Source organism: Aythya marila, assembly GCF_965140915.1.
Source record: "Aythya marila genome assembly, chromosome: 2".
Taxonomy (NCBI): Eukaryota; Metazoa; Chordata; class Aves; order Anseriformes; family Anatidae; genus Aythya; species Aythya marila.
The window spans coordinates 35,998,266-36,021,577 of NC_139043.1; the positions used below are offsets into that span (position 1 = coordinate 35,998,266).

The following is a 23,312-nucleotide window of genomic DNA, read 5'->3' on the forward strand; positions in this document are numbered from 1 at the left end:
GTGAAGTAAGAAAAGGTACATAAGTTTTCCAAAAAATGATAGGCTATGTGCCTATACAGTTTGCATTTCTAAGTGAAATTGTGCTGATATAATAAAATCAAAAAGACTGCATTACCTTCTGTATGCAAACTTGCATGACAAATCCAGTATATTCTACTCTGTACAACATTATTAGACAAAATAGAATAGCAAGTAATCAGGGAGATGAATTAGAGACAAATTTTAATTTTAGCGCTGCATTTCCAAGCTTCCTAGTAATAGATTTGTATGTAATGTGTGTAAGAACACAGTTATTATTTTTCCACAGAATGTAAGAACTCCTTATGTCACAGCTTAAGAACTCAAGCAGCAGGAGGATGAGAGAAGCTGGACTCCAGACCTGCTGGCTGAGATGTTTTCCATACACACAGGAACACAGCAGGTTTAGACCCCTCTCCAAGGTGAACGTGAGGCTATGGAGAAAAAAGCAGGGCGAGTGGCTGTCTGTCTCAAGTCCCAGGTCAGTTACAGTGCCATTAGTATGAGGACTCAGACATCTTTAGATCCTCTGAGAAAAATATATACCTTTATGAGAGAACAGGAAAGCTGCCAAGCTCCTTACAGATAGAGTACACAGCCACTCCTGTACTCTGTCAGTGAGGGCAGCCAGTGCTGGAGGGGGACCCAGAAGGGGATACAAGCAGCACGCTGGGTAGCTATGGAAAGTGTCTCTCTGCTCTCCATCCCTCAGGGTTCGGTATTGTGCCCTGAGGTATAAGGGCTTTGAAATCTCCTTGCTTGTTTGTTTCCTGCCACAGGCAGTTCTCATGCCTCTGAAAACAAAATGTTGGTCATTTGGGAGCTTCCTATTACTTTAGGATAGCAAAGATAAAAGGCTTGGAGAAACAGTAAATCTACCAAAGCATACAAAACAAAGGTATTTACCTGTTTAGTATCTGTTAAGATTTAAATGACACCTACTCAGTGGTCATGTACATGCAGTTCTGTGTATGCCTGTAAGAGGTACGCAAAAGGGAAAAAAAAAAAAAAATCCAACCCTGCAAACATCATAAATAAGAAATGAAACACTCCCTGAGACCTGGGTCTCCAATGCACCTATATTAATTACACACCAGAGAGCAAAGCCTCAGTGTGTGCAAGCATTTAATTCGTTATTTGCATTTATTAAAAACATTCCTTTTCACTTCAACAATACAGTAAGCCAACAGTGAAATAACAGCAATTCAAATGCGGTCATTTGCAGACATGCGGTTTCTTGTGCCCATTGTACAGTGCAACGCTGCCAAGTCTCACACCTTAGGAGTAAGCTCTTGCTCCCTCCCCTCTCTGTCACACGCACACATGCACACACATACAAAATTTACATGTCTGCTCTCACCTACGCTCTTTTGGGAAAAGCCACAAATTTCATCAATCTCACTCATACAGATCTAAAAATCCTGGCAGCTTTTGAATAGCTTTTCTTCATCACCTGCAATTAAGTGTTGGAAAAGAAATCCAAAATATACAGAGAGAGACTTTCTCCTTAATAGGAAATGTTAGCAATAGTATGTGATTTCTAATATGTTCCAAAGTTCTGCCACTCCATCTTACTGGAAGGCAAAGTCTGCGTACCCCATGATTAGATTTCCTTAAACGCTGGGCAATTCAGTGTTGTCAGCTGTAATATAAAACATTATTTATAACTATTTAACTGTTTTAAGAGTATAGTTAATAGCTTTCTGTAACATGATCTTAAAGAAATTGATTAAGTGTGCTTTACAACGTGACCAGAAAGAGCTTCCGATTAGTGACATCAATATATATATATATATATATATATTACATCTCATATGGCCCATACTCTTAAAAGTTGGGAGTGTTGAAATAGGAGTTGAAGCAAAATGAAATCAAGCCATTAGAACCTAAGCGTTCCCTTACCACACTTCATCAATATTGTCATGTCATGCCAATAGATCGAATACCCATGACAAAAAGTACCTTTCTCTGGTCATAAAAACTAGAAATCCACAGTTTTTCTGTCACTCATACAAAGCAAAGATGGGCCTCAGAGGAATAATTCAGGTCTGGATCCAAAACTCATCACGGCTTTGCTTCAGGCTGTAATGCAGACAGTAAACAGAAAATACACTGGGCTCCAAATCTGAACACGAGTTCAAACGCAGCTAAGGTTAAACACATGTGATGGGGACGCATTTCTAATTTTAAGGCTATAAATCGCTAAAGGAGCTCACAGGATTAAAAAGATTGTGTAGTTATGAAAATAGTAAATGATTTCCAAACATGCAAGACTGTTTCCCAAGAGTCTGAAACCTGCCCCACGCTTCCTTTGGCAATCCTGGTTAGCTGCGGCTTACAGATTTTACTCTTCTTTTGTCTAATGCCTGAAGACGGAGTTGTGCAGATCTCAGACTTGGCAGGGAAAGTCTCTGTAATTACAAAGCAGGGAGACTGTCATGTCTCAGCCTGAATTTCAAACTTCAGGATCCAGTAATGCTCAAATCCAGATATTGCATTCACATACATTTTTACCTTATTTAACATTTCTTGCAAAACCACAAACGCTAACTTGCCATTGCTTATTTACCCTTTATTTATACACTTAAGGAATTTGGAAAATAAGAAAAGGGTTCTGCCAGCTTTCTATTTAAAAAAAATATACTGTGGTGAAATGTATTTCACAAAATGAGAGATATACTCTCTGGGAATTTTATATATATTCTCAGAAACAGAACTGATTTTTCTTCAGCCTTAAGAAGAGAAGGCCACAGGCAGACCCTACTGCTATCTACAACTAAGCAGGGGGTGTAGAAAAGATGGAAACAAACTCTTTGCAGAGAAGCACAGTGAAAAGAGAAGTCGCAACAGACAAAACCGAAACACAGGGAATTCTAACCTGATATAAAGAAACTTTTTTTTTTTTTTTTTCAATGACTGTTGTCATGCACCAGAGCAGGTTCTCTAAGTGATGGTGGAATTTCCATCCTTGCAGATATCCTACCTGATTCTATGACATATATAGAGAGAACCATATCAGAAAGACATTTCACATTCATCGTCTCTTCCTTATTAAAAAAAAAAAAAAAAAAAAAAAGGTTGGCTAAACAATGTTTCTACATGCTTAGAGTACAATTCTGGTATACATGACAAGCCTGTAATTTGTTGGAAAATACTGTCTTGAATGACAACAATTTCCTGTATTCTCCTTGAAGTCCACGTGGTTGGAAAGGTGGAAGTCTAGTCAGAAGGAGATAGGATTATTGTCATCTTACCCGTAATAAGCTTTTCTAATTGAATTAGAGTATTAGTGTTAGAGAGTCTCACATGACTAGGCATTCACCAGAAATGCTGGTATCTGACTTTGTGTTTTAAGAAATTAAATGTTTTGCAAAGAATATAAGCAAAAACAGAAAAATAACATTGTTTTTCTACTCAAGAGCAAGTTTCCCCAAAGTTTTATGGATGAATTCATGGATAAATTTCAGAAGATAGTACCTTACAATCCCTGCCTAGAGTATTCAGATTAATTAAAGCACTCAAGCATTAATGGAAAGACCAAGTGCAAGTTTTACCAGTTCCAACCACAATTTTTGTTGTCCAAATCTTTCTTTGTACCAGTACAAGCCTAATGTTGATCTTGGGGTCATGGTGTATAGCCTTGTAAATGTGGGTAAAGTCCTTCAATTCTCAAAGTAGCAAAAAAAAAACACGAGAAAAAACTCAACATGAGACACAGTCAAAGCTCCTACAGGGATAAGACTGCTATCTAAACTTAGGATACAAATATGTAAATGAGAATGATTTTCATAGTTTCATTTCAGTAAGAAATGCTCTTAATTTGAATAATTAATTAAACATTTCCAGACTTATGTGGTTAAGGTACAGAGTTAAATGCATTTTTTCCCTGAAAATTGTGGACAATTACAAGAAAAGACAAAATTATTCTCAACTTATTACCCTTAATATTTACCTTGTACACGTGACAACTGCAATATGTAGGTTTTTTTGACTCATATAGACACATTTAGCAATAAAAATAATAACTTAATATTGAATTATGACTAAGCCATATCTAGTTCTTTTGACTGAATAAATATTTATGAACTGAGCACAGAAATACCTCAAGATTCTTTAAAACTCAGAATTGTAGATATATATATATTTTTTATTAAGAAACCAAGGATTTTTTTTTCAGGCATTTACTGTAAAAATTGTCAGCTGCCAAAGAACACCTTTATTTCAAACCTCCCACTATATTCCATTAACTAGCATTACAAATGATGTTCAGTGAAAGCAAAACTACTTGTTAGTCTCATCAACATTTATATTTCCCAGCTACCGACAATGAAACTGAAGTTCTTTCCAAGTCCCAGCCCACAAGAGAACAGCATCTTGTGACTCTTACACAGCCCTTTATCATGCCATGTGGTGCAAAGGGCAGTGACGAGAAGAAATGGAAGCTAGAGATAAGAAAGTATAGCTCTTTCCACCTCCCCAGAAAAATGTATTGCTTTTCAGATTATCATACCAATTTCATTTGCCACTACAAAATTTCGTCTGGTCTTAAAGGAGAAAAAGAACTTCACGCACACTTCTTATGTCTTATAAAACAATTTATTAGTATATAATGCAGGCAATTTATTGCTTTCCATGGAAAATGGAATATATGAATAGTATAAGAAATTATTATGTACCTAAATCAAATGGTTACCTAATAACCTGTGGTACACATGAAGACGTAAGGTTGGTTTCTGAAACGAGAAGTGCAAAGTAGAAGCATGTTCAGCCATTAACCTTCATTACTTGAAAGGGGAGTTTCTATGCTCCACATTGGTTTCATTTCCATTAGCAGTGACCATAAACAAGCCAGTGATCTTGTCAATAACTTAAGTCATAGGTTTATGACCTAAACATGGCCTGTTCACTGATAATACCAATGAAAATACAGAAGAAACAGCAGCAGTAAAGAGGCAAAGGTGACTTTGAAGACCATTTGCGGGAGCCGTCCAAGCTCAGCGTACTTGGACACGTCCAGCGTGCCACTGGCGATTACTCATCGCTGCTGGTTGTTACTCAGCCCCATTGTTCTGGTGAATGTCCTACAACTCGACTTTGGATAGAAACCCGGCAGAATCAGCGCATTTATGAGGTGACGTACTTCAACGGGGCTTTACCCATTTGCGCAAGCAGAACCGTGCTCGCATTTACAACCACTCTCCACCTCACTCTTCCCTCGGCTGCACGCCTTGCAGGTCCCAGGACAGACCCGCAGAGAGTGGGAGACAGCGGGACACCGACACAAGGTGCCAGCGCTCAGTGTTTTGGGAGCGGGATGGAGGAGGACAACACGGCTGAATCGGGGTACGCCAGCATTACACGAGGCGTGCTGTAACCACCCTCACGCATTGAGGGGGCTTGGGCAGGGGTTTGATGAAAGCAACAGCCCCGTACCAAGCCCTAAACCCTTAGCAGGGTCTGCCCATCCCCAACCACCCCCGGCTGCCCACCGGGCTGAGGCGGCCGCTTCCCCGCCCCCGGCTGAGGCAGGGCCGGCGCTGGAAGTGACGCGGGGCGGGCGGAGCTGCTTGGCGCTGATGGCGGAGGCCCCATGTTGATGTCCCCGGCGTCCTCCGCGCCTGCCGAGGTGAGGGGAGCCGCGGGGGCCGGGCTGAGGGCAGGGCACGGCTCGGCGACCCCTTCCCCACCGCCTCCCTCCGGCCGCCGGGCTGGAGGGGGGGGGCCGGGCAGCGGGCAGCCGTGCTGCGCCACCGGGAAGCCGGCCCCCCGGCGGCTGCCTGGGGCTGGGGGAGGGAGAGGGGAGCCGTGCCGGGGCTCCCAGGGAGGGAACGGGGCAGAGGAGGGAGGCAGCAGCGGGGTCCCCCCGTCCCCGAGGGCTGAGGAGGGGTGGGGAGCGCGGGCAGGCAGCGCTGGGGGCTCCGGGAGGAGCTGGGCTGCGGCTTCGGCGCTTTCCTGCCCGACCTGCTTTTCCTCCTGTCGGCGTGTAAAGGCCAGCGGCCGCCTGCCCCCGCCAGAAAATCGCTTGTCATGGCAGTGATGGGGCCCTAACGTGGCCCTTCCTCCTCCTCCTCCTCCTCATCCCCACCGCCGCGAGGAGACGGCCTCACCTCGGCCCCGGGGATTTTCCTGACGGGGAGCGCTAATCCCCAGGCTTAAAGTTCGCCGTAGTTCAGCTTCGGGCCTGGAAACCAGGCCAACTGCGCCAAAAAATTACTTATTTATCGCTTGCTTCTTCGTAGTGCGTACTCATAATAGATCTACCGTTTTATATAGATCTGTTTATAAACAGATCTTCCGTGTAAATTTTACATGTCATCAGATGCTGCTCAGTTACTAAAGCGAAGGAATTTGTTACACCTGATGAAAAAATAAACCTGAAGGCTGTTTTGTTTCTTTTGGAATTGTAGAAGCTCAATCTTCTTACCATTTATTAGTTTGGGATGGGCTTGTGAGGTGTCTCGTGTGCCATCTTCTGCTTTGAAAACTTGGTGGGACTTTACAGGGTTTTACTATGCTGGAAAATTTCCTTCACTTCTGTGCTCAGAAGTTCTGTAACAGGTGGGGTTTGAGTGAAAGTTGCATTTTTTAAAAACATCTTTTGTTGTTCACCTTATTTTTTGTGTAAGTTCTCGTGAAAATTAACAGATACAAAAGGACCGAAGACAAGAATTTAGGCATTTAATCTTTATAGCTGTGTCATTCAGGGCACAAAACTGCTGGCTTGTGCTTTGTGTCACTCTGTTTTGGGGAGTAATAAGCTGGTTCTGAGTGACGAATACCTGTTGGCTTCAGAGTGCGCTTTATTTCCGAAAACACGAGTTCTTTGCTACTTATTTCCTGACTGTTGAAAACAACTTTTAAAAGGCTGTGGGAAATATGCAGACAGCCTTTAATCTTTGAACTTTGTGAGACTTGCAGTGGCCCGTCCCTTTTTGGGATTGGTTTCCACATATATCTTAATAAAACTGGTGTATTATGTCACTTGCTTGGCAGTTACCTCATTCTGTCAGTGTGTTTGCTTGGTCAGTGTAAAATAACTTTTAATAGCAATGGCAAGAATAGGATGCCTCTTCTTTCTAGAAATATGCTAGATATCCAAGGCCCCAATCCAACTAGTACAAAACATTTTGACAAACTTGTGGTTGTAGATTTAAATCAGGCACCTGAAGCTTATCAGTTGCCTATCTTTTTGACAGATATTGCTCAATCTGAGAGAGGAACGTTTTTGGTGTGCTTGTGAAGCCTCTGGCAATGCTGTAATTTTTAGCTCAATGTATCCTGAATGAGGTGGTGAATAGAAAGGGTGCTTAAAAGCTTTCACAATCCAACTGAATTAGCGTTAATCCGTCAAACTGCATGCAGACATAAATGTTCTCACTGTCAACGTAGTCCATTGTTTATGGTAAACATGCAGGACTGGGGACATGTGGGTTACAGTGGGAACAATAAAAGATGCCCACAGACTGCTAAAGAGACAAGATTAGAATCTTTTGAAGAAAAGGAAAAAAAAAAGGCTTTTTAACTAAACTTTCTTGTTTGTTAAAATGTCTTTAAAGTGGAGCTTTGTTATTTTCACTGAGAGCGGAACAATAATTTCATTTATGAAAATGCTGTCAAAAGTACTGAGCATTACAGATTCTGAGAAGTGTTTGAAGTTAAGGGAAACCACGGAACTTTGTTTCTCCTTCCCTGAAGCATCCAGAACCATTAAGGACATTTCATCCTTACCCTGCTTCGTTTTCCCACCACTTTTATTTCCCACTTTCTGATATTCTATCTGTGATACAATACTAGGGGCGTCTTGCTAAGCGATGCTCTCCCCGTCTTGATGTCATCGCTAAAGTGCCTGTGCTTTCATTCTGAGAAGTGATTGTTTTGGAGTGTAGCTGAGGCAATGTATTTTGTTGGGCTTGGTCTATAGCTGTCTGTTCTCAGAACAGAAGAACAAATTGTTTGTTTGTCTCGGTCTGGTATATTTCAAATAGATTTCTAGCTGATTTCATTCCACTATATTGAAGCAACAACTTATATGATTTTTGTTGCAGATCAATCATGTCATCCTTTCAAGAAGTTCCATCTTCAGCTAATGCTTTACAGACTTCCAATTTTGCACATGTGATTTTTCAAAATGTGGCGAAAAGCTATCTTCCAAACACACACCTTGAATGTCACTACACTCTGACCCAGTTTATCCATCCTCATCAGAAAGACTGGGTTGGTATTTTCAAGGTAAGTAAAGTTTGTTCTATTCATATTTCTCACATGTTCACTGTCTTCTCTTACCAATTAAAAAAGGAAGAATCCAACAATAGAAGTGCTCTCATAAACTCAAGTGGAACATCACTTAAGTGATGTATAAGTAGCTGCAATTAGAGTCAGAGGTTTTTTGACAGAGATGAGACTGGATACCAAAACTAGAGTAATGAGTGTAGTACGTGTGTGCTGGAGTAAAGGGAAGCTCTCATAAAGTGGTGTGGTGTAGAATTAAATGGAGATGATACAGGAAGAAATGTGTGGTCATAGAATGACACTGTGAGCATGACTCTATGAAAAGTGTGAGACAGAGTAAATGTGAAGTGTGTGTGGAAAGAATAAAGCTAAGCTGAAGATGGTGTGACCCAGGCCCCTGACTCATCTGTGTTGCTAGAGCAGGATGAACGCTGTAGATCACAAAAGCTGTTCAAAACAAACCCTTGAGTAAAGGAGGAGAAGAGAGGCCATATCAGTTGCCTCACATCAGCGACTTATTTGGAGTTGCTTTTAAAGGTAGTCTCGAGGGATTAGAAATTGATTAATTCTTACATCTGCTCCTATTTAAGATGTTGATTACATTTCTTTGTCGATTTAGCTTGTAGTAGATGATGCTTGTATGCCTTATTTGAATAGTTAAATGCAGCTTTTTGGGGGGCTTTAAAGAGGAGATACTTTGGTGGGGAGGGGCTAAATGTAACAGACTCTTTTTGTTATTGAAATCCCTTAGAACTGTCCACCGATAGCTGAAGAATATAAAATCTTGACTGTAGTCATTAAATTATGTGAAGGAGGCAGTAACTACATGCAGGCGGATTTCTCTAGTGAGAAGTGTTTAAAAATATGTACATGTGTTTTGATTTTCTGATAAGTTTTGACAAATAGGAGTGTGACTCAGCATGCTTGGTGTTCAGTTGACAAAAACAAAAAACATTATCAAAACTTTAAAGGGAGTGCTCTTGAAGTTACACAAGTGTTATGAAATTATTTAAATGTATGTTGAGAAATGAATGTTGTGGCTCTGTGTGTGTTGGTCTAAGTGAGGCAGGCAAGTAGGACCCTAAAAATACTGATTAAAAAGTAAAGTAAAAAAGTGTGAAACAGTTTTTCAGTGACCGCATGAAATGCTGTGTACAGAGTACAGATAACCTTGATTTCATCATGTCTGTGATGGTAGATTTCATAACCTGTTGAGGTATGAGTTTTTTTTTTTTTTTTTTTTTCTTTCTGCTTTGGTAATGGCAGGTAATACGGCTTTGGCAGTTGTTTGAGGAAGGCTTTGAGATGACGTGAGGTAGCAGTGCTGCTGGAAGAAACGCTTTCCCTTTCTTTTTACTCAGAGTGGTTTATTTCTTGTGTTTCCTGTCCTTTGCTTGAAGCAAGCTCTTGCGTGATGGACCAAATTAGGAAATTGATTGAGGTTAAGACCAACGTTTTGGATTATTTTTAATAGAATTCCCCAGCAGAATTTCCAGTTCACCTCATCAACACAAGGGAAGGAAGCATTGCGAAATAGGGAAAAGGAAGAAAGTTGTTTTCTGTTTGTGACTGTGTCATATTCACTGTTACGAATATACCATCTTACTATAGTTGCATTAAATGAAGCCAGCTGTATCCTTGCCTATGAATATATATCAGATTAGTACAGAAAACTAAGTGTGAACTAAGATTTTTCCTGTGCATGTTTTGTTGGTGGTGGTTCTAATGTGGACTTCCCATTTTAGGGGGCAGTGGATTTAACAGTATTGTCTCCTGTGTTTGCTCAAACGGTTACTTAAGAATTTTTTTTACTGAACTGAACAAAATTCATAGGAACCTTTTTAAGTGATGGTTTTCATTTAGATTGCAAGTCTGTTTCTTCAGTGGCAATGATGTCTTAATTGTTCATTATTTGTATCTTTATACCATTCTGCTTGTTTTGCTAATCTAGCTGTTTTTGCAGCTGCACAGTGAAATGGATCAGGGAAGTGATCTGACAGAAAAATGCCATCCCTCCTTTCCCCGTTTTTTTCCACCTCGTTTCCCAGCTGCTTTTGGTTCCTCACCATGTGACGAAATGGGCAGCTCTGTTGGCATCACTGTGATGGGAACAAGTAGATCAGGAAGGACAGGGGCTAGGCCTGATTAATTGGCATAGTTGCTTAATGTGGAATGACAATCTAAGTTCATTTTTCAAATCTTTTCAAAATTCTTTGAAACCCTTAAAAAACTTGTAAGGGTTTGGTTTGTCGATTTGTTTCCTTTTTAAAGGGGAATTAAGCTAGTAGTTCCAGAAGCAAAAACTATTTCCTATACTGACTCCTAAATTCTAGCTTGTGAGTTTTTTAAATGTTTCAGTAGTGTGCACCACATGTCAAATAGCCCATTTTTATTGTATGTGTGATTACTGTAGGATTTAATTTTGCCATAGTGTTGTGCAGCGTATGTGAAAAAGAGATATTAAAAATTGAATGCTTGGTGGAAGCCAGAAATTACTTATAGGTGTGTGTGTGTGTGTGTTTTTTTTTTCCTCCTGTGTGGCTTACTGTGGTTATTTACTTGTTTATAGTTTTTTTTTTCCCACTTTGTTATCTCAGTCTTTTCCACCCGGTATGTGTTACTTTCGGTTTTTATTTTTAACCCCCTCTCCAAATGTTACCAGTTCTCGGTGTCCACTGAATGTTCCATTTTCATCACTGAGTACAGTTTCTGTTTAGAACTGTGATATGAAAATGACTTCAATGAAAGGGTACCACAGCTGGTTACTTCATGTTGCAGTAGTTTATTTACAGATATCCTTTTAAGGTTATTTTACAAAGCTTAAAATAAGGGGCAAGAGCAAGATAATGCACTTCCTAGCTGTTCGCAATCAGAGGCATTAAAAAGTCTTGTTGGGAGGCAGAATAGGTCTGGAATGTCAGACCTGAGATAGGGATTTGTACAATATTATTACAAAGAGCTGAATAAATCCCTAAACTTCTTCTGAAACTTAACAGATTCTATCAATTCTCTCTATGTGCTGTAGATAGAATGTCCTTTTTCTGTTGTTGCTGGTGTAATTTAAATTGCTAAATGCTGAAATTTCGTAATGCTGAACAAAAGGCATTCCTTGGTGGATATGAAACTGTTCCCAAGAAAATTGTCTTCTATTCTTAATGGAAGCGTGGTGTTTAATTTTTACACATAATTTTTAACCAGAATTAAAGTCTCTGCTACTAACCTGGTACTCAGCATAAATTAAAAGGATAGTGTCGTATATGTACCAATTACTGTGTAGCAGGATAGTTCAGTCATACCAGTTTCCTTATAAAATAGGTGTATATAAAGGCCATAAACATGGGACTGCAATTCTGGCAACATTTTTTTTGGAAAAAGTACTGTCGTGAAGATGATGTTACCCTTGTCTTTGTCATTTGAGTGTAAGTTTAGAGTATACAGCCTTTTTATTCTTTCTGTACATATCCTTCTTTTTCTTCCTTGTTCCCTACAGGATGCTTGAAAACAGTTTTAAATTGATTCTCCCAATCTGTTGTCGTTCATTGCTGCTATTTCTTTTCTGCTTTTGTGGTGTTTTGGAGGACCATCTGCTATCAAGCACCAAGTTCTCCATCAGTTTTATTGCGGCTTGTTACTAAAGGGGGGGACAAAAAAATTTTACAGCTGAGTACTGGTTTAGTGCTCAGCATGTACTTTCTTACCCTGAATCTCTCTTTGGGATATTTTGTGGGAGCTATGATTTGAGATCTGCTTTCCCTCTATTGGATGTTTCTGTGCAGAAGAACCAGAGTTGCTAGTGTGGAGTTGGAGAGGAGAAGGCTTGTTCTTCCTGAAAGTGTTGATAAGAGATCTGTATTCCCAGAATGATCTAAGCCCAGTGCCCCCCATCATCCTCTTCTCTCCTTCTGTTTTGACTAATTGAAATCTGGAAAGGCTCCTAGGGCAATCTAAATCTAAACCTTTGAAATGAGGAAAACCAATTAATATGTATACTGCATCTGTTTGCAAAAATTGGCTGGTAGGTGGTCCTCATCTCCGGATGGGAAGTCTACAGTTTGTTACTTTATTTTGCAATAAAGTGAAATAATCATGTGGCCACATGATATTTTTTTCATTATTAATACATAATGCCCAGACTTGCAGAAGTGTTTGAAAAAAAGTGTTTGGCTTTTAGGAAGAATTGCTTATGCCTCTGTTTAGGGCATGTGTGGGCAAGTAGGACTCACAGATGTTCAGTATACAATAGATGCATGTTTACTGTGCATCACAAAGGCACAATGAAGTCATGTTTGGGATGTGATAAGATATTGCTCCAAGAGAGTAGAGTTACAGATGTATGTGTTTATGGCGTGCATCGTAATAGCATCTAGGTTTCTGAAGATTTAATTTTGCTGAGGTCGGCACGCTGGAAAAGTCTGTAATATCAGCTGGGAATCTTACATGTTTAAAGATAATGGTTTCAGTTTTGCTTTCTCGTTAGTTCCCACTGTTATCTTTTTCTTAAGTCATCCGCATTGCTGTTCTTCTAGGGTGTTGACTTTAATTTTAGACATAGTTTGGTATTGACTGTCTCAGTGTACCCCTAGAGAAGAAAAAGAAATTCTTTCCTAATGTATACATTTTTAATATCCACAAATTAAAAACAGTGATCTGGCTTTCTGGTATTTTAATATATATATATAAAGGATTGGGAAAATCTTGAAAGATTATTTGTACATAGTAAGCACAGACTTGCTCTGAAAGGCTACTCATTATTTAAGAGGCCACACCTCAGCTACTGTTTATATATTGGTACAATGCATGTGCTTACGTGCACCTTCATTTCTCGCTCTGCAGTTCCCTGATTTATAGTGGACCTCAAATTTAGCTGTCTGTGCTCAGAACCTCTGTAAAATCAGCAGTGGGTTGAATGGACAGCTAACAAATAGCTTGGTTGCTGTGTTGTAGCAAAGCAACATAGATGGGCTTTTGTGTAGTCCTCTGGGTTAGTTTGCTTTGAACTTTGACTACAAATACCAGCACAACTTGTGTGAGCAGTTTCAAAGTCCTGGTTTTGTCTGAGATTGATATTCCAGATAAGAATTACTTCCATATCTACAGATCAATTGTGAAGTGTAGGGCAACAGCTGGATGTGTTATTGACCACATGCATGCTGTAATACAATTTTTCTGGCTTGGAATCATCACTGCACAACAGGATATGATGGATACAGAAATGAGTAGTGAACAGTATGTGCTGTTTTTAAAATAGTAGGGAATAGAATTACCGGAATTCGGAGTGTTTCGAGAATTACGATGGCCGCCAATTAGAGCGATTCTCTTCTGGTTTGCCTTCTTTGGAAGGATGCCTCAAATAGCTGAGATAATATTTTTCTTTAAAATAAAATTAAAAAAATAAAACTCCGCGATACCGTCATTCACTGTTTCCTAACTAGAGAGAGAAAGATTAGCTGGGTTTACGTGGTGCTACCTTTGATAAGAAGTTCTGACATTCAATCCAAAGTGTCACTGATTTTCTAAAAATATTTATTGTGGTAGGTTTGTGTGTTAAGAGACAAAAATGGCATAACAAAGTGGCCAGTAGAAATAATAATAATAATAAGAAAAAAAAAGTTGTGCTACTTTATAGTTTTCATGAAATGTGATGGTATAATAATACTTGATTAATCACCCTTTTTACTACCTTTCTATGCTTATCTTTTAAAGCAAACAGTAACTTTGTTGCTCTTTGATCTGTCATAACATTTCCTTGGGCAGTCATTTACATATGTATCAGGTTTTCTTTTTAGAGCATTCCTATTTTTTCTGTATTTATTTTGATTTATACCCAATAGGAGAGAAAGTCGATCCGATGGTCTAGGCACTTTGTCAATGCTATTTTGACATATTCCTCTGAACTATGAGGTAGAAATACAACCAACAAGAGATGATAATAGGGTAGGAACCTGATAGTACCTTGATACAGCAAGAAATGCCATATGTTCTCAATAGCCTGGGTTAAAAGATTACCTGTACGTGTTTATAACATTCAGCAGAGATGGACAACTTTGGGTTTGGGCATGCAATTTTCTTCTTTCAGAGGCAGTTCATGTATTCTTGCCGTACTGAAGAGTACTTTGCCAAATTACATTCTAAACTGCATGGTTTCCCTTCTGAATTACAAAAAGGACATAATAACATCAACAGAGATAAAATTATTATTATTATTTTAGAATTGCATCATACTAGGTATTTACAATAAAGGCCAACTGGTTATGCCTGCATTGGTTCGGCTAAACAAGTGTTTCCTGGGTTTGCTTCTTTGCTCTGTTGCTGTTACCTCTCTGCACAACGCATGTACCAAGCTGCTACCTTATGTGAATAAAAGCTGCTGCTCGTCCAGTTGCACGACAGCTTTCTGAGGTTAGTGGAGCAAGGGCCGAATTAGCTTTTCTTGCAGTCGTGTTGCCTTAAAGCTGTCATGTTCAAGACCAAGTTGCCTGACTTTGTGAAGGCATTATAAGGGAAAGCACAACATTAGTGTGGAGGGATGGAAGTATTCATTCCCCATATTCATCTAAAACTCAAGAAATTAAAAAGGAAGCTTGAAAGTATTTTTACACTGTAAACTGTGCAGTTGTAAGACAGTAAGTCTTACACTCTTTAAGTCTGTACACTCTTTAAGATAAATCAGATGTAAGTTAAAGGAAACAGAGCAAAACTAGAAGAGTTGGTTGTTACTTTTCCTCAGTAGTATATTATTGAGAAACAGACAATTCCTAACTCTATGACTTTTTTTTTTTTTGTGTGTGATTTTAATCATTTAGTTTACTAGTTAGCTAATTTTCTTCTAGCTACTTGGTGGGAATGTACTGCGGGTGAAGTGTAAAAATTGCACTGTGGGCCGTTTTAATGAGAGAAGGGTTTGTACGTGGGGGGCAGCACAGAAGAAGAACGAACTGTGACACCTACGTAGCTACTGGTAAAGGAAGCGCTGCCTGGTGTGAGTATTGCAGACGGTTCAGTTGTCCCCACTCACCCAGCCAGTGTTAGACATCTTAAACTTTGTTAAACTTCAACATTTCCATTGTGACTACAGATTTGGTTTACATAACTAAAAAGTAGTTTATGATGTCTTAAAATGAAATAAGCCCTTTTGCTCAGAAGTAGGAAACAGGAATATAGCGAATGGATTACTCTGTAATGACCTATTAAAACTTTCAGTTTTATGGGAACAAAGTGAACTACATAAACTAAGTATTGTTTGAGTAACACATTGTACATAATAAACTAAACTCATTATGACACGATGTTTAGTCATATATTTTGTGTTTGGTTTAAAAACATGGGTAGGGACGGTGAACGTAGGGTTTGGATTCTGGACTATTAATCTGTTGGTTAACGTATGGAAAGCAAGAGCGTTGGCACGTATACACAGCTTTTCCTTTTGAAAAAGGATTTCTGAGCAGAGCTTGTGAGAATTAAAAGTAGAGAAGCGGAGGGGCTAGAAGGGTGTGCTGAGTACCAGGTTAGTAGCAGAGACTTTAATTCTGGTTAAAAACTATGTGTAAAAATTAAATAAATATATGTTTATGTATATATGTATGGTTTAGGGGAGTTGCATCATCTAAGTCTTGTTTGTTCTTTTTGCCAAGAAATAAGGACATCAATAATATTTCGAGTTTTTAACTCTGAGCAAGATACTTTCAGGGTTTTCAGTGAATTCCTTAAAAAGTGATTCCTTTATAGCATCAGCACAGCCAGGCAGTGCATTGGATGTTGGGCTTGAGGTCAGAGTTCACAACAGGTCTTGTGTTCAGTTTGATGGGCTGTTCTCTGTTTTCCTCCTCTGAACTTCAGAAACTAATATGCTAGATTTCTTGTGTACTTTATAATGTTTGTGTACTCGAATGTGGATGTTGTAATATCTGCTGTTGCCACACTTTTAAATTAGACTAGTAGTAGACTGTGCCTTTTGCACTCCTCCTTGCTCACAGGAAGGTCTACTGTATGTCCTGTCAAGATTTCTCATTTATGTAATATTTCTGATGGGAAGAAAGTGTATATTTGATAGCGTATGCTTCTTTCAGTTTTAACACTTTGGAACTTGGCTTTGTTAGTAGTTGACAGTGCTTTATTTTTTATTTATTTTTTTTTTTTTCCATAGTTACTATTATTAAGGGTATCCCAACCGACTTCTCGTACATCAACAAATTCTGTAGCTGTTCTGATCCAAGTACTGTTTTACGTGATGGTGCTCTCATATTGAAGGTCTTATTCCAATTTTTCAGATTTTTGTTTGTTTTGAGGGAGGACTGGTTTTTGTTGCCTTTTTTTTTTTTTTTGTTTAAATGCAAAATACTATTCCAGTTAATAGTATCAACTAAAAAAAAAATACAAAATTATTTGTCTGACTTGTTCATGTGCCATTTTAATCAGTATTCCAATGAAAGTTTTTGTTTTGTTTTTACTTTTGTGTATGTTAGAGTACATTCTTTATAGGAGAACAGGGCTGAAACTTTGTGTGAGGCCTAAACAGGAATTAAGTGTGAATTTCCATCTCTTTCCCTCCAGTTCCTTTTTTTTTTTTTTTTTTTCTTTGGACAGCTTTTATGTTCAAGATACTGATGTCAGTAAATATGTTTGCAGCTTGAATAGTTAGATCGTAACTTTTTAGAACTTGGTCAGTAACTGCAGGAAACAAAAAATGAACTGATGTGATCTGCGATCAGAGTTCTCTGAGGCATTTAAATAGCATGTAAACAGCGCCTGTATTTACTTCTAATGTGCCCTCATCTTGTAGTTCCAGTAGAGTACTGGAGAGAGTTTGGACAGGCACTAAAGAAGGCCTGCTTCTTTCTGTTTTCCTGCTGATGGCTTCTCAAATATTGGAGGATTTCTTTGCATCTGCTTGTTACAGCAATTTCCAATTCTTTATGTAAAATCTGTGTTTGAAGCTTTTCTTCTGTTCTGTTACTGTTCAGGGATTTTCCTGGGTACTCCTGCATAGATAAGTTTGTAGATATGAATAATGAAAACAGATTTAGGGTTGGATTTTTTTTTTTGTTGTTGTTATCTTATCAAAGTAGTTTATTTGCTGCTGCTGTAAGTGCAGATGCAGCAGGGTCAAAGGAGCCACGTCACCGCAAGAACTGGGGCATAAATTGCAAAAGGTTTGCAGGGTGGCAGGATAGCCCTCACCTGCTACTTGAACATCATTCTATGGAGAATATATTTCTGAAAATGAAACATTAGGTCTACTTTATTTGTTTTTAACTTAACAAATCTTATCTTTTGAGTTTAAAATTAAATTAAAAGAATTCAATTAAATGCTGTGTTGGCCCAGGAACTCTGTTTTAGTCTGTGCTCAGTTATTGCTTCTTACAGGTTCTACAAGTCTCACAGAAGGTGTCATTTAAAGAAGTATAGGTATTCAATAAGTAAATACATTTTTTAATAAACTCTTTCTTCAGGTTTTCTCTGATATATACAACTGATTGCCACAACTGTTGATGCATGTTGATTACTTCTCGAGTCCTGCACTATTAACAGGAAGATGCACAATTTTTTCTTTTGGCAAGAAAAGCTTCAGCTTGCCATTTTTCACTGCATCCCAAACAGTTTAATTGGTTCACTTGCCATAATGGTCTTTTTAATTAAAACCAACAAAACCAAGCAAAAGCACCTTCATGGACATTACCTTACATAAAGATCTTTTTCCTGCCAGTGTAACCCAGAAAACGTCTTTACAACAAATGGCTTCTTGTAGGGGCTTTGAAGGGTGTCAACCCTGTGCCCTAGTGGAGTCTGACCTTAGAAGTAGTCTATATGAGTTGTTTCTGCTATGTTTTGTCATGCTGATCAGTGGTCAGAGAAACGGTTTAGCATTTCTCATCCCTGTCATTAAAATGAAGGTAGTTTTTCCAAGTCAATATGCTTGAGGAGGATGCTGTTCTCCATTTTGCTCTTAGAAGTAGTTTCCTTTCTTTTTTTTTTTTTTTTTTTTTTTTTAATTTAAAAAAAATCCCTCCCTCCCCCCCATGCAAATTTGTTGTGGGCTGGTTGACAAGTGTTCCCATCTTTCTCTTCATCATTTTTACTCTTGGTTGATTTCCTCTGTAGTTTTTCCCCCTACTTTCAGTTGACAGTATTTCTGTTTTTATTTTCTGTCCCTCAAGCAATTCTAAAAATTCTGTATAAAGTTTTAGTCCTACTTTAGGCAACTATTAGCTTTCTTGCTGAGGTGAATGAAACACACACACACATATATGTATATATATTTATATATATATATATATATATATACACACATGTATGTATTCTTTTTTTTTTGCTCAACAGTCACATCTAGGCCATTGTGAAGTCTTTCAGCGTGCTCGTACAGTCTGTGACTGTATAATCTGTTGCCATAGAGAAGGTTATGAACATGGAAGACTCTATTTGTAAATCACTGTGTACTTCGTGTTTAATTAAAACCTATTGATAGAAAAATGTTTTAAAGATCTAGATTGTTGACCTAAAACATCTATACTTACTGTCGTTTTCTTCTTGGAATGTCATTTACTTTGGTTTTACTCCTTGTTTTTGTCACCAAAGAAATAATCCTATGAAAATGGATGACAATCATTGTTCAGTAAAAAAGACTTTGAATGATGTTACTAATTCAGCTTTTTTGCTGCACTATACACAAACTTCTCATATTTTAATTTATGCAGGTGTGAGAATGATATTTGTTCCTATTTTCTTTGCAACAGTGTCACATTTTGATATGTATAACCCCTAGCAGGGAAGCCCATCCTCTGAAGTCATGTGTGAGAAGAGCCGCTTGCATGTGCCCTGTTAAGTAGCTTCGTTTCTAAGAATCAAGACAGTATGAGATGGGGAGCTTTGGTAGGGGAAGCAGATGATGGGTGACAGGAAATAGGGCAAATTGATTGAGAAAATACGTGCCTGGTAAACTTCCCAGGGTATTGCCCACTAGCTGGTGATGTGTCACGGTTCTGACTTTACCAATAACCCACAGATTGGAGTTATACATGAAAATACAGTACCAGCTCAGAAACAGGCCAGAAGATTTGGGTAATTTGCTTTCTACATAATTTGTCTCTTTTTATTAATATGAATAGAATTTCAAATGACCTAAAAAAAAAAAAATCTACGTGCATTACTTTTAGAGGTAAAGTATTCCTAGAACTTTTGGTTTCAGGATAGAGAAAAATTGAATTGGAAGCTGAATTGATCACCTAGGAAAGAGATTGTGCTAGCAACCATTTTTGGTTTTATATTCATATATTTATATGGATTTTGCTCCCTCTCTCTACACTTTCTGAAGTTTTCATTTTCAGAAGGAATGCTCATTTTATTCAGGAAAATAGAATGTGTGTGTACATTGGTTCTTTTTTGTTTGCTTACTTTTTTCCTTTTTATTTTATTTCTTTGTTTAAAACAGAATTAGAAACTAGAGTAGGATGAAGAGATTGCTTCAGTTCTTTACCATATTTGTTCTGAACACAGTAAGTCAGTTTCCCTTCTGAAATTAAAAAGAATGAGACAGGCTTTTCACTCCTTAACAACCTGCTTTCTGTGTTTAAAAAGCTCTCTGCTTTCTGTGTCGTATGTAAGTAATGGTAATCTAAAGGGAAGTAATTTCACTTCCCTTTACAGAGGTGAAAGTACCTTCAGTGAAAAAGGGGTCTTAACGTCTGAATTGGATATGAAAACATAACTAACGTGAAAATTTACAAAATTTTCTGTGGATTTTTATTACAGAAAAATTGCTTTTATTCCCTCTTCCACCTGCCCTGTACCTCCCAATGTCACTGACATCCCAAGGCACGAGAGGAACTTCCCTTCCTATTTCTAAAAGTGTGGGAATGACAACCTCAGGAGTTCTCATTTCATTCATGTTTTTAAAAGTTCCTCAGTAGGGGATATCACAGAATCATTATTGTCTAAGAATAGGCTTAAGATACAGTAGTTGGTTCCGTTTTGGTTGTTTTATTGAGTCAGCAGAACAGTCGTAAGCTGTTCTGTCTAATGAATATTGCCTTAAAAAAGTGACTATAGCTAGCAAAAGAAAGTTTTGAACTGCTTTTGCTGTTGTTCATCTTTGCTTTTTATTAATTGTAAAAAAAGGCCAGGTTATAGAGCAATTACTTTTCCCCAAACAGTAGCTATTGCCATGCTTTTAATACAAAGTGGAGAAGTAGTTTTGTAAAAGGCAGCTATGGAATAGTCTTCAGATTTTTTTTTCCATGCTAATTATTAATTTTCATACTACTTGAAATCTGTAGCTGTAGAAATACTATTTAATTACTTTGGGCTCTACTGTTCTCATTACCCATATAAACATTTTTTTTTTTTTCTCTCCTTTTTGTTTTTGTAAAGCTGACAGCCTCTTAGGAAACAGTTCTTAGTCCTTGCAAGATACACTATTGCAATGTATCCTTTATAAAGGAGGATTTGATATGAACTTAAAGTTTAGAAATCTTGTCCAATGAAATAATAGAAGTCATGATTACCAACTCCATCTTTTTTGTCATGTTCCCCTCCCCAATAATGTTGATAAAATTGGTGTACAATTTGCCCTCTTTCCTTCTTAACTCTTCCAAGACACCATACACAGTTACTGACAAAACACGTTAATACTTTTTGACCAGGTTTTCGATATTTTCTTTTAGTTAGAACAAATAGATCTGCTTCATTGCACTCCTTTATCATTACACTATTATTGTTCTATGCTGCTTTATAGTAACTGGTTGCTCAGGGTTTCAGGTTTAGATGCATCTATTTCAAGCTTGTTGGAATATATTTCTTCGGGGGATATCATTTCTTATTTCAAGGAACTGCAGGCTTTATGAAACATTAGAAAGTAGGTGTTTATTGAAGTTACTGGGGAAACTGCACTAACTTAGCTGAGTTAGCTTTTAATGCATTTTTTTTTGTTCCCTGCAGTTACATTATGTAGTATATATGGAAGAGTTAGCATTCTGGTGAAATGCTGGTCTTTAGTTAGTATTGCAGAAGTTGTCAAGCAAACAAAAAGCTAGCTTAGACCTGTCAAATTTGGCATGTTCAGTAGGGAAGTGGTGTGTTCTCCTTCCTTCTCCTTGTTTTCTGATGAACCTGTTGGATTGTGGACACCAAACAGTCGATATTGGCAGAAATTGCCCTAAGAAAATCTCAGTATAAACTTCTGAATTAATCTTTTTCTATTGTCAATGTATAATAGTATATCTTTATAGAAAAAAAATGTAAATGTACCAAATAATAGTCTAAAAGTATAGTGAAAACTGTCTGGTGTTTTAATTTATATAGACCCTTTTATTGCCTTAGACCCATTTATTGCCTTAGGTAACAAGCTTAATAAAATTCATGCTAAATCTTTGACATGCTTGTTAAAAATATTCTTGATTTGTAAACATTGTTAAATATCTTTTTATTGCATGTTGAAGCAGAAATATTCATATTACAGTATGTTGTAAAGGCCAGGCTGTGATATCTTAACTATATGAAGCAATTTTTTCTGCCTAATTTTTTCTTTTCTTTTTGTTGTTGTGGTTTATTTTATTTTAGGTTGGTTGGAGTACTGCAAGAGATTATTACACGTTTCTTTGGTCACCTATGCCAGAAAACTATGTGGAAGGATCAACTGTTAACTGTGTGCTGACTTTTCAAGGTGAATTGAAATAATGCAGTATCTACCTGTATTTTCTAGCTTCCATAGTTTTTAAATACTTATCTATGTGTTAAGATATTGAGGGATGCAAAACAGCTTTAGATCTTTAGAAACGCAAATTGTAGGAAGGAAAGTTTACCACGTCAGTCTTTTGCGTGCTCTTTTTGTTACCTGTGTAAAGTTCATTTTTATTTCAGATGTCAACGAAATTGTGTGAGTAATTGTGTGACTCAGCATATTTTTACATAATAAAATGGACAGTGTTCAGGACTGATGGAAAGAGGAAGCTCTGCTGGAAATTATTCAGACACCAAAAGTGATGCTGTTTAATCATTGGAAGTCTTTTTTTAAATCTTGGCATCTCATAAAGCACTGTGTCTTTACATTGTCTGTTTTCAGTCTCTGAACTTTAGACCATTTCAGTGTAAAGTCATTCTTGTCAAAGAAAGAAAAAGATAAATAATGTAAGTGACAGTTTGGTGAAGGTTCAGTTCTGTTCAGAGCTGCAGAAGACCTTTTGATAGTGAGGAATTGCTGAAAATCACTAAATTTTAAGAGAAGAATAAAGAACAAAACAGAAAATGGTACACCACTATACAAGTCTATATTATAACTGCATTTTCAGTACTGTGTGGAAATCAGATCGTCTACCTTCCCTTGCGAGTCTCAATAAACGTAGCACAACTAGGAAATGAGCAAGGAAGAAGTTTTTAAAACCAGCTACCCATGGAACAAGTCAACTTTTCATTGTTCATGTTGAAAGAAGCAGGGGCCGTCAGTGTAAACTACCAGTGAGAGGTTCATAACAGAGATAGAGATGGTACACAGTCAGGTGCAGAACTTCTTGCAACAGGATGTTATGGATGTTAGAAGATCTACACATGTTCAAACCTGCAAGTAAGAAGATAGTAAGATATTATTCCCTAAGCTATAGTTAATAAAGTACAAGGCTGATGGAAATACGAAGCCCGTTATATAAATGTCTGTATAGCAGATGTAATGAGTTCTACTGTTTTCAGGAAGAGCAGCTAAGACTACTTGAAGAAGTCCTCCAGTAGTCTGGAATGAAAACTTAAAAAACAGCAACAACAAAACAAACAAAAAATTCCCCCCAAACCAACATAGTGATTGAAATAGGGATTTTAATGTTATAGTTCAGTCAGAACTGAGGGAGTATCTGAGAAGGCGCATGAATTAAGTTTCTAGCCTACGTTCATTTACTTAGCTGCTGTTAGAATTTTATCAAACACTTTTTTTTTTGTTTGTTTTGTTTTTTTTGGGTGGTGCTGAAAAGTAACTTCAGAAATATATATTATGCTCACTTCTCTTGCATTTTTTTTGTATCTTTCTCATCTGCGATAAAGAAGGAGGTAAGCGGATTTTAAGCAAGCTGATGGAAAGAGGACAAAGT

The 23,312-nt window shown here is 37.8% G+C and overlaps 1 protein-coding gene across 4 annotated transcripts in view; it reads left to right on the forward strand.

The window, feature by feature from the left end:
* Window positions 1-5,237: 5,237 nt before the first annotated feature.
* Window positions 5,238-23,312, forward strand: part of TAX1BP1 (Tax1 binding protein 1) — a 56,582-nt gene continuing 38,507 nt past the window's right edge. Inside the window, exons 1-3 of one of the 4 annotated variants that reach the window (XM_082753756.1) lie at window positions 5,238-5,361; window positions 8,064-8,247; window positions 21,799-21,901. In XM_082753756.1, the coding sequence (XP_082609882.1) occupies window positions 5,333-5,361; window positions 8,064-8,247; window positions 21,799-21,901 (316 nt within the window). In that variant the 5' untranslated portion in view covers window positions 5,238-5,332. Of the gene's footprint in view, window positions 5,362-5,513; window positions 5,645-8,063; window positions 8,248-21,798; window positions 21,902-23,312 lie in introns of those variants that run through there. The other 3 variants (XM_082753755.1, XM_082753753.1, XM_082753754.1) reach the window with 3 other exon arrangements.